The sequence below is a fragment of the Muntiacus reevesi genome, chromosome 18, assembly GCF_963930625.1.
Source record: "Muntiacus reevesi chromosome 18, mMunRee1.1, whole genome shotgun sequence".
Lineage (NCBI taxonomy): Eukaryota > Metazoa > Chordata > Mammalia > Artiodactyla > Cervidae > Muntiacus > Muntiacus reevesi.
In genome coordinates, this window is record NC_089266.1 from 50,272,898 (window position 1) to 50,285,639 (window position 12,742).

At 35.3% G+C, this 12,742-nt stretch overlaps 1 protein-coding gene across 1 annotated transcript in view; it reads right to left on the minus strand.

The window, feature by feature from the left end:
- The window catches only part of BRIP1 (BRCA1 interacting helicase 1), a 191,443-nt gene that overhangs the window by 89,770 nt on the left and 88,931 nt on the right, over nucleotides 1–12,742 (minus strand). The window contains exons 12-14 of the mRNA XM_065909282.1: nucleotides 11,772–11,937; nucleotides 11,518–11,658; nucleotides 6,297–6,458 (exon numbers count right to left, since the gene is read on the minus strand). Of these exons, the coding sequence (XP_065765354.1) occupies nucleotides 6,297–6,458; nucleotides 11,518–11,658; nucleotides 11,772–11,937 (469 nt within the window). The remainder of the gene's footprint in view (nucleotides 1–6,296; nucleotides 6,459–11,517; nucleotides 11,659–11,771; nucleotides 11,938–12,742) is intronic.

Here is a 12,742-nt window from a genome sequence, read left to right on the forward strand (position 1 = left end):
CACTTAAAAATCTTGTCACATATTTCCCTTCTTTTCTTCTTTCCTTGGTTGATCATTTGTTTTAGTTGAACTCTTGCCAGCCTCTTGCACATACATTATAAATATCCTAGATTTCGTGAAGGTGAAGAAAAAGCTTGTTGAGACTGTAAACTACAACATAAAACTGTTTTTGAAAAACTGACAAACTAAAAACTCATGACATGTCAATTTATATAATAATAATTTAGCCATCAAATAAAAAATGAGAGGGTGTGGAGAAAAGGAGATCTTCCCATACTATTGGTGGGAATGTAAACTGGTACAGCCACTCTGGAAAACAATACGGTGGCTCCTCAAAAAACTAAAAATCGAGTTGCCACATGATCCAACAATCTCACTCCTGGACATATACCCACACAACACTGTAATTAAAAAAGAGACCTGCACCCCTATGTTCATGGCAGAACTATTCACAATAACCAAGACATGGAACCTCAATGTCCACTGACAGACCAATGGGTGAAGAAGATGTGGTACATATAGACAACGGAATATACTCAGCCACAAAAGGGGATGAAATAATTTCATTTGCAGCAACACAGATGGACCTAGAGATTATCATACTAAGTGAAGTTAGTCAGAAAGAGAAAGACATATTACTATATGATATCACTTATATGTGGAATCAAAATATGACACTTACCTATGAACAGAAACAGATTCACAGACATAGAGAACAGACTTGTGATTATGAAAGGGGAGAGGGAAAGAGCAGGAGTTTGGAATGAGCAGGGGCATATTATGATACACAGAATGGATAAACAACAAGGTCCTATTGTCTAGCACAGGTAACTACATTCAATATCCTGAGAGAAATTATATATATATATATGAAAATATATATCTGTGTATACACACACACATGTATAACTGAATCACTTTGCTGTACAGCAGAAATTAGCACCACATTGTAAACAAACTATAATTAAATAAGTTTTTAAAAAAATTAGTGTTATAACTTTAAGTTTTATAGGCAAATCCCATGGTAATCACAAAGAAAATACTTATTAGATACATATGAAAGAATATGAGAAAAGAATAAAAATGTGTAACTACAAAAATATCAAGCAAAAAAGAAGGTAATGATGGAGGAAATGTAAAGGACATAATAGTTGCAAAACATATAGAAAATAAATAATAAAATGACTGAAGTCTTTTCTTCAGTTCAGTTCAGCTGCTCAGTCATATTGGACTCTGTGACCCCATGGACTGCAGCACCCCAGGCCTCCCTGTCCATCACCAACTCCCGGAGTTTACTCAAACTCATGCCCATCGAGTCGGTGATGACATCCAACCATCTCATTCTCTGTCATCCCCTTCTCCTCCTGCCTTCAATCTTTCCCAGCAACAGGGTCTTTTCAAATGAGTCAGTTCTTCGCATCAGGTGTTCAAAGTATTGGAGTTTCAGCTTCAGCGTCAGTCCGTCCAATGAATATTCAGGACTGATTTTCTTTAGGATGGACTGGTTGGATCACCTGGCAGTCCAAACGACTCTCAAGAGTCTTCTCCAGCACCATCAATTCAAAAGCATCAATTCTTTGGCTTTCAGCTTTCTTTATAGTCCAACTCTCACATCCATACATGACTATTGGAAAAACCATAGCTTTGACTAGAGGGCCATTTGTTGGCAAAGTAACGTCTCTGCTTTCTAATATACTGTCTAGGCTGGTGATAGCTTTTCTGCCAAGGAACAAGCGTCTTTTAATGTCATGGCTGTAGTCACCATCTGCAGTGATTTTGGAGCCCGAAAAAATAGTCTCTCACTGTTTCCATGGTTTCCCCATCTATTTGCCATGAAGAGATGGGACCAGGTGCCATGATCTTAGTTTTTTGACTATTGAATTTTAAGCCAACTTTTTCACTCTCCTCTTTCACTTTCATCAAGAGGCTCTTTAGTTCTTCCTCGCTTTCTGCCATAAGGGTGGTGTCATCTGCTCTGAAAACCGAGCCCCTGAGGCTCCCATCAGCCTGGGACCACAGTCCCACCTGCCTCCAAGGCGGAGGTTTCCTCATTGATGGATTGAGTCCTCATCTTTACTGTCAGAGGCCAAGCCAACTGGGGTTTTGCTGTCGATCCCCTGTAGCAAATCTGGCCACGAAGGACTGTAAAAACAATAACTAAAAATAAAAACTCAGAGAATGGCAAAAAGATAAAGGGTGGTGTCCTCTGCATATCTGAAGTTATTGATATTTCTCCTGGCAATCGTGATTCCAGCTTGTGTTTCATCCAGTCCAGCGTTTCTCATGATGTACTCTGCATATAAATTAAATAAGCAGGATGACAATATACAGTCTTGACGTTTTCCTTTCCCCATTTGGAACCAGTCTGTTGTTTCATGTCCAATTCTAACCGTTGCTTCCTGACCTGCATACAGATTTCTTAGGAGGCAGGTCAGGTGGTCTGGTATTTCCATCTCTTTCAGAATTTTCCACAGTTTGCTGTGATCCACACAGTCAAAGGCTTTGGCATAGTCAATACAGCAGAAATAGATGTTTTTCAGGAACTCTCTTGCTTTTTCGATGATCCAGAGGATGTTGGCAATTTGATCTGTGGTTCCTCTGCCTTTTCTAAATCCAGCTTGAACATTGAGAAGTTCATGGTTCATGTGTTGTTGAAGCCTGGCCTGGAGAATTTTGAGCATTACTTCACTAGCGTGTGAGATGAGTGTAACTGTGCAGTAGTTTGAACATTCTTTGGCATTGCCTTTCTTTGGGATTGGAATGAAAACTTACCTTTTCCAGTCCTGTGGCCACTGCTGGGTTTTCCAAATTTGCTGGCATATTGAGTGCAACACTTTCACAGCATCATCTTTCAGGATTTGAAATAGCTCAACTGGAATTCTATCACCTCCACTAGCTTTGTTCATAGTGATGCTTCCTAAGGCCCAGTTGACTTCACACTGCAGGATGTCTGGTTCTAGGTAAGTGATCACACCATCGTGATTACCTAAGTCGTGAAGATCTTTTTTGTATAGTTCTTCTGAGTATTCTTGCCACCTCTTCTTAATATCTTCTGCTTCTGTTAGGTCCATACCGTTTCTCTCCATTATTGTGCCGATCTTTGCAAGAAAAGTTCTCTTGGTATCTCTAATTTTCTTGAAGAGATCGCTAGTCTTTCCCCATCTATTGTTCTCCTCTATTTCTTTGCACTGATCACTGAGGAAGGCTTTCTTATCTCTCCTTGCTATTCTTTGGAACTCTGCATTCAAATGAGTATATCTTTTCTTTTGTCCTTTGCCTTTCAGTTTCTCTTCATAGCTATTTGTAAGGCCTCCTCCGACAACCATTTTGTTTTTGCATTTCTTTTTCATGGGGATGGTCTTGATCACTGCCTCTTGTACAATGTCACGAACCTCTGTTCATAGTTCTTCAGGCACTCTCTCAGATCTAATCCCTTGAATCTATTTGTTACTTCCACTGTATAATTGTAAGGGATTTGATTTAGGTCATACATTAATATCTAGTGGTTTTCCCTACTTTCAATTTATGTCTGAATTTGTCAACAACGAATTCATGATCTGAGCCAGTCAGCTCCACAGTCAGAAAAAAACGTCTTTTCTTATCATTTATTAATTTAAAAGTAAGTGAATTAAACTCTCCAATCAAAAAGCAGATATAGCAGAATGTATTATAAAAATAGATGATCCAGCTATATGTTGATAACAATAAATTGAGTTTATTGACAGGTTCACACCACTATAAATAAAATGGATAAGCAACAAGAATTTACTACATAGAACCAGGAATTATACCCAGCATCTTGTAATAACTTATAATGGAATATAATTTGCAAAAAACCCACTGTGCTATATACCTGAAACTAACATAATACTATAAATTATACTTCAAAACAGAGAGTGATTCACTTTAAAGATGTGAAGGTCAAAAATAAAAGGATGGAAAGAGAGATTCCATACAAATAATAACCAAAAGAAAGTTAGGATGCCATTACTAGTATGAGACAAATAAATCAAAAGTTGTTATGAGACAGAGAATATTACATATCGATAAAAGGGTCAATTCATGAAGAACATATAACAATTGTAAACAAAAACCAAACCCAGAGCTCCCAAAACATATGAAGCAAACAATGACAGAGTTGAAGGGAGAAACTGATAATTCTACAATAACAGAGATTTCAATATCTCACTTCCAATAATGAATATGAACTGGACAGAGATAAATAATGAAATAGAGAATATGAACACTGTAAATCAACTGGACCTAACAGACATATATAGAACACCACCCAACAACAGAATACACATTTTTTCCAAACGCACATGGTATATTTTCCAGGAAAGACCACATACTAGTCCACAAAACAAGTCATAATAAAATTTAAAAGACTGAAATCATATAAAATATTTTTTCTGACCACAATGGACTAAAAATAGTAATAAATAATCAAAAGAAAGGTAGAAAATTCACAAATATAAGGAACTCAAACAACACAATTTTTAAACAATCAATAGGTCAAAGAAGAACTCACAGGAGAAATTAGAAAATATCTTACAAATATGAACATGAAAACACAAAACATACAGGACACAAAGAAAGCACTGCTAAGAGGAAAATTTATAGCTATAATCACATGCTTGAAAAAAATAAAGATTTTAAACCAGTAAACCTAATATTACACCTTAAGGAATGAGAAAAAGGAAAGCAAACAACCTAAAACTAACATAAGGTAAGAAATTGGATAACCTAGATAAAATAGATGAATTCCAAGAAACAAACAATCTACAAACTTAATCAAGAAGAAATAGAAAATCTGAAGACGTTAAAAGCTAGTAAAATTGAATCAGTAATTAAAAACTTTGTTGAAGACTAACAAAAAGTGAAATTGTTCATTTACTTAACTGGGGATTTCCAGGCTCATTTTTTGTGATTGTGACTGGAAAATATAAAAAAGTTTTATTTCTCTAAAATTTTATTAAAGTATAGTTGATTTACATTGTTGTGTTAATTTAAAAGGTTTCTTAATGTGCTTGCTTCTCCTTAGTTCCAGGCTTAATTATTAGTTTTCTCTCACATAACTTCTGAGATAGATGTTCACTCTGTAATAAATATTGTTTTGTAATAAGAATTTTCAATATGTTTATGTCCGTTTCATTTTTAGATATTCTTGAAAAAAAAGAAAGAAACCTATCTGACTAAATTTCTCCTGAGAGTAATTCCTTCAGTTTATCTACAGTATTTACAGGACCTTTGTACACAAAGTATGTGTCTTGGTCCCATTCCAGCTACTGTAACAAAACGCCAGGAACTGAGTGACTTATAAACAACAGAATTTCACAGATCTGACTGGTGTAAAGCACAAAATCAAGGCGCCAGCACAGTCATGTTTGGCGAAGACCCTCTTCCTGGTTCACAGTGGCACCTTCTCACTGTGACCTCACATGGTAGAAAGGACAAGAAATCTCTCTGGAGCTTCTTTTTAAGACATTAATTCTATTCATGAGGACTACATCACCATGCCTTAAGCATCTCTCGAAGACTCCACTTCCAAATGCCATTATCTCTGGGGGCTAGGATTTCAACATATAAAATCTGGGGGGACACATCAGACCATAGCAGTATGTATACAGAGGGAAAGACAACACAAGAGCCAAAGGTATCAATACTGTCATTCAAATACATTACACTATGATCCTTATATATACAATAACTTCCTATGAAAAAAGAAAAGGGAATACCACCTCTACACTGAAATTTGACTTAGATTTTCATAAAATATGATACTACTCTCAGGAATTATATGTGGTTTTAATGCTTTGAGTATTAGGAGGACTAAAATATACTATATAACTCAATTTAACTCCTGAAAATATTAAAACTCAGAACGACTCTAAAAACAAGAAAAAGTTTTTTCCTAGCCAAATACATGAAGCAAAAAGATGGGCATTAATGAAAATCATATTTTAAATTCATATTTTGAAATTTTCAATAGTCTAGTCTATCAAAGTGAAAAATAATGATCCTTTTTCCTTTAATCAGAAAATATCAACTTGCCCCAAGAATAAAAATCACGTATACGAAATAGCCCACTAAAATGCTTGAATACCTTCAGTCTTTTGGACTTCCAAGTAAAACAGTGACAGAATAAGCAGGTAATATCTTAACCAATAAAAAGTAAAATAATATATGATGCTTAAAAAACTGTAATTACTCTGTTGCATCTGATCCTAGGAAGCTTATCATGGTAACGCCATATGATTATTCAAAGGCAAAAGTAAACAAAAATATTCCCTTACCTTGTAAGATGGCAGGAAACACAAAATTCCTTGGCTAACAGTCTGGCACACAGATAACAAAAGTGCTCCCACTTCATCCTGGAATTCAAATGTTTCCGTGTGCTGGAAGGTAGCACAGAGATTGCGACCCTTGGGCCCTGACCCAATGGTGCCAACCCAAACCTAGAATATGAGTACGTCAGAATTAGAGTTATACCTAAATAAGGCAGGCAAATTAGCATTTAGTTGGGAGCCTTAATTGTGTATGTGAAAAAGAGATCAAGCAACGACTTTAGAGAAAATTTATTTTTAAATTGTTGGGCTTTTTCCTATTATCTTTAATTAGTTATGTATGCAAGGGTGCTCGGTCACTCAGTCATGTCCAATTCTTCACGACCCTATGAACTGTAGTCTGCCAGGCTTCTCTGTCCATGGAATTTTCTAGGCAAGAATGCTGGAGTGGGTTGCCATTTTCTCCTCTAGGAGGTCTTCCCAACTTACAGATCAAATTTGCATCTCCTGCATTGGCAGGTGGATTCTTTACCACTGCACCACCTGTGAAGCCCAGATTTAATTTATAGAAGTTTTACTTTAGGTAGACCTGAAGTCTGCCTAAAGTTCTTCAGGCAGATTGAATTCTCTTAGAATGACAGAAATTAGGTTTTACTTATTTCCTCAATACCTTTATAAAATTAACCATGTAACAGAATTTTGTTGGATCATGGGAACAAAGGAAATGAGTAAGTTAGAATGAATCCAAAATAAGACATCAGGGATGGTACCATCTGCTACAGGCTCCCCAGGTGGCTCAGAGGTAAAGAATCTGAGTGTCAATGCAGAAGATGCAGGAGGTGCAGACTCAATCCCTGAGTCAGCAAGATCCCCTGGAGGAGGAAACGGCAACCCACTCCAGTATTCTTGCCTGAAGAATACAATGGACAGAGGAGCCTTGCGGGCTATCGTCCACTGAAACACAAACAGTTCGGCACGATTGAGCAACTGAGCATGCACACACCATCTGCTATAGGTAAGTCTCTAAGATCCACTTATGACAGAAACTACTGTTTCACAAATTCCCTGATGCTCAAAGATCTACAGTCATGGAAAGTCAGACCCATCAAATTTTAGTTATATACAATTTCTCTACATTTATACAGATACATAAAAAAAGAATGACATGTGGCCAACTGCAACAACACAGATGGACTTACAAGGTATTAACCTAAGTGAAATAAGTCAGACAGAGACGGAAAAATAAGGTATGTTACTACTTACATGTGGAAACTAAAACAAATGAATCAATATAACAAAACAGAAAGGCTCACAAACAGAGAGGACATACTAGTGGTTACTCCAGAGGGGAGAAATCCAAGATAGGGGTCAGAGATTAAGAGGTATAAACTACTGTGTATAAAAATAAATAAGCTACAAGGATATATTGTACAGCACAAGGATAACAGCTAATATTTCATAATAACACCAAATGGAGTATCTATAAAAATTTTGAATCATTATGTCGGACACCAGAAACTAATATTGTAAATCAATTATAATTCAATTTAAAATAAGAAAGAAAAAAAAGAGAAAAACAAAACTAAAGAAACATGAAAACCACATGCAATATATAATACTTAACTGGATCCTGGATCAAGAATAAAAAAAAATAAACAGGTACACTATTAAAGTCATACTGGAAATAACTGGAAGAATATAGATTCTATTTGTAGTAATATTAAATTGCTTGGGTATGATCATGATATTGTGATTACACAAGATTATGTACCTGTTCTCAGGATAAACATTCTAAACTAATTAAGGGCAAAGAATCACAATGTCTACAAATTACTTTCTAATAACATATCCAGTTAATGTAATCATCAATATTTTGCAGAATTACTCTTCTTTTCTCTCATATGTATATATACAAAGATGCAAAGTTATACAACTGATGGATCTAGATTAAGGGTATAAAGATATTCACTATGTTAATACTATTTTTTCCACTTTTTTCAAGCTATACTTTTTTTTTTAAGCTATACTTTTGTAAATAAAGAGTTGGGGAAATCAACAAACAAATGGACAAACAAAATGTGATACACACAAACAATTCAAATATTATTCAGCCTTAATAAGGAAGAAATTCTGATTCATGTTACAACAAAGATGAACTCTGAAGATATCATTCTAAGCAAAACAAACTAATCACAAAGTTCTGTAATTCCATTTAGATGATTTATTTAGAATAGTCAAATTCATAAAAACAAAAAGTAGAATGGAGGTCACCAGGGGCTGGGAGAAGGGGGGAATTGAGAATTGTTATTTTATAATAGAATTTCAGTGCTGTTAGATGAAAAAACTCTAGATATTGGTTACATAACAACATGAATATCCTTATAAAACCGAACTGTACACTTAAAAACAGTTAACATGGTAAACTTTACAATGTGTTTTCTACTACAATTAAAATTAAAGTTTTTAAAAGCTGGGGGAAATATTATAACCGAATCCAGCTGAACTAGCATTATTCTTACTAATTATCATTACCTAGTAATATTATAAGTTAAATGGACTTTTGTGCACACGATTGAAAACAAAGACCCTATAATAACATTCTTGCGGAAAAATATGTTCAATTTATTAATAACTTCCCATATTTATGTGAGCCTCCAAAGAAAACAATTTGAAAGTGTGGATCATATATTTTTCTTTTGCTACTGCTAATAGCAATGTTCCTAAACAAGAGCACTCTAGCATTTTGGAAACCACAATTCATTGTTACATAGGAGTCTAGCATTCAAGACCCTCACCTACTAAATGCCAGTAATTCCCACAAATAATCCTTGGTTGGAAGCTATAGCTGTTTTATAGCTCTTTTAAAGAACTAGAATTGAATCAGGTGCTCAAGTACTAATAAACATACTGCTGTTGTTGCTATTCAGTTGCTTGGTTGTGTCTGATTCTTTGTGACCCCATGGACTACTGCACGCCAGGGTTCCCTGTCCTTCATCATATCCCAGAGTTTACTCAAACTCATGTCCATTGAGTCGGTGATGACATTCAACCACCTCATCTTCTGTCATCCCCTTCTTCTCCCACCTTCAATCTTTCCCAGCATCAGGGTCTTTTCAAATGAGTTAGCTCTTCATATCAGATCGCCAAAGTATTGGAGCTTCAGCATCAGTCTTCCCAATGAATATTCAGGACTGATTTCCTTTAGGATGGACTGGTTTGATCTCCTTGCAGTTCAAGGAATCTCAAGAGTCTTCTCCAACATCACAGTTCAAAAGCATCAATTCTTTGAAGGCCCTCAGCCTTCTTTATGGTCCAACTCTCATATCCATACATGTATCCATCCATACATGATTACTGAAAAAATCATAGCTGTGACTATAGGGAACTTTGTGGGCAAAGTAATGTCTCTGCTCTTTAATATGCTGTCTAGGATTGTCATTGTTTTTCTTCCAAGGAGCAGGCGTCTTTAAATTTCATGGCAGCAGTTACCATTTGCAGTGATTTTGGAGCCCAAGAAAACAAAGTCTCTCACTGTTTCCATTGTTTTCCCATCTATTTGCCATAAAGTAATGGGGCCGGATGCCATGGTCTTCATTTTCTGAATGTTGAGTTTTAACCCAGCTTTTTCACTCTCCTCTTTCACCTTCATCAAGAGACTCTTTAGTTTCTCTGCTTTCTGCCATAAGGGTGGTGTCATCTGCATATCTGAAGCTACTGATACTTCTCCCAGCAAACTTGATTTCAGCTTGTGATTCATCCAGCCTGGGATTTCGCATGATGTACCCTGCATATAAGTTAAATAAGCATGGTGACAATATACAGTCTTGACATACTCTCTTTCCCAATTCTGAACCAGTCTGTTGTTCCACATCTGGTTCTAAGTGTTGCTCCTTGACCTGTATACAGATTTCTCAGGAGGCAGATAAAGCGGCCTGGTATTCCCATATCTTTCAGAATTTTCCACAGTTTGTTGTGATCCAAACAAAGGCTTCAACGTAGTCAATGAAGCAGATGTTTTCTGGAATACTCTTGCTTTTTCTATGATCCAGTGGATGTTAGCAATTTGATCTCTGGTTCCTCTGCCTTTTCTAAATCAAGCTTGAGCATCTGGAAGTTCTCAGTTCATGTACTGGTGAAGCCTAGCTTGAAAGATTTTGAGCATTACCTTGTTAGCATGTGAGATGAGTGCAACTGTGTGGTAGCTTAACATTCTTTGGTATTGCCCTTCTTTGGGATTGGAATAAAAACTGATCTTTTCCAGTCCTATGGCCACTGCTGAGTTTTCCAAATTTGCTGGCATTTTGAGGGCAGCACTTTAATAGCATCATCTTTTAGGAGCTGAAATAGCTCAGCTGGAATTCCATCACCTCCACTAGCTTTGGTCACAGTGATGCTTTCTAAGGCCCACTTGACTTCACATTCCAGGATGTCTGGCTCTAAGTGAGTGATCACACCATCATGGTTATCCAAGTCATTAGGATCTTTTTTTGTACAGTTCTTCTGTGTATTCATGCCATCTCTTCTCTTAATATGTTCTGCTTCTGTTATGGCCATACCATTATGCATGTAGCTAACTACTTTCAATTACTTAATAAAAAGAAATAGAGGGCAGACTGACAAATGAAAATTGAAATATCCTTAGGAAAATTTAAGTAACATTTATAGGGTATTGTTTGTTTTTTTTTACAGGGTATTGTTATAAAAAATTAAAATCTATGTCACAGGACTCACAAGAATACTTTCAATTCATTTTAGATATTCAAACATGTGCTGAACACTTATTAACTAATACCAGCTATTAATCTAGGTACAATGTAAAGATAAAGACATAAAAATTAGAATATAGATACACCATAGTCCAATGGAAAAAAGAATCACAAATAATTACACAATTAGAAATTACAGTTAAAAAAAAGGGGGGGTGAATTAGTTTCCTTTTTAATTTTTATTAAAAAATTTTAAACTTAATTAAATAAGGAAACTGCAATACAGTCCTTGCAAGCAAAGTATATATTTTTACTCACTGAGTTGAAGGAATACTATTTATCAGTAGTTCCTTTTCTGCCACTACTAAGTAGCTGACAAATTTTCTTTTATTCTAAAACTGAAATGTTGACTTTCCTATCAGGATTTGTTTGCTAGTCCTTCAATTACCCTTTAACTTGTTTATAGACAATTACACTGAGGTAAAAAGACTAAGAGAGATTAAAAAAAAAAAAAAGAAACTAACCTGTGAGTTATTAATGACATGATTAGCCTCTAATTGAATAGTAAATGTAACACCAAGTTCTGATGAAAAGGATTTCATTGGTGATAATGTCCCAGATGTCAAAACAATTGTCCAAACCTTGCCATTAATATCTGAAAAGGCCTACAAGGAAACAACATTAAATACATAAAATCATTTTTTAAAAAGTCAAACAAATTTACTTAATTGTTGGTATTGAGCAAGAAGAATTCTTTTTTACAGCATGATAAGCTTACCACAGCTGGATTTAAGCACCAAAAATTTAGCACATGAACTGCTGCTTTCTGCCGTGAACGTTTCTTATTTTTTGATAGAATCAAGATTCCATTTTTATCTGTAGTATCACTCTGATTTATCCAAGAGTAAGTCTGTTGAATAGCGACTTTATAATCATCTGCAAATCTAAATGAAAATAAAATGGCATTTAAATGGCAAAACTTTAGATAACACTGTCCCACACCAACAACTCGTACCACTAAACTCAGCAATTCTGACAGAAAGTAAATCGTTAAACCTTAGGGTGAATCCACCCTTACAGAGTTGATGCATCATCTAACCATCTACCCTTTATCACTGCTCATCCCTATGTTCAGACATTACATAAATCACAGCAAAGCCAGGATTAAAATCCAAGCCTCCTAACTCCTACTTCATACTTCTTTGCATTCTATGTTACATCATTAGTTATAAATTAGTTAACAGTATTATTGTTTAAAAAAAAAACCAAACTAAACAGTGGGTTAAACTTTTTTATTGCATTAGAAAACAGAAAGACAATTTTTACTGAAAGTTTAGGAAACTGAGTTTTAAGTGCCTTTAAAATGTGATCTCATGATATCAACAGTGGTGCAGTGGAGTGCCCAGCTAGTTAAGAACTGCAAAGGAAAAAGAAAAATAAAGGATCATTTGACAACCAAAAAAAATAAAAAATAAAAAATAAAATGTGATCTCAGTCTTCATCTATTTTTTAAAATTTATTTATTTTTAATTGAAAGATAACAGCTTTACAATATTGTGTTGGCTTCTACCAAACATCAACATGGATCAGCTATAGGTTTACCTATGTCCCCTCCCACTTGAACAGCCCTTTCATCTATTCTTAATGAAAGTACTAAACTATATGATCTCTGTAATCTGATACAGCTTATAAATTCTCTCCATAAGAGGCTATAAATCTAAGCTTAAACAGAATAAAATTTGGTATTCT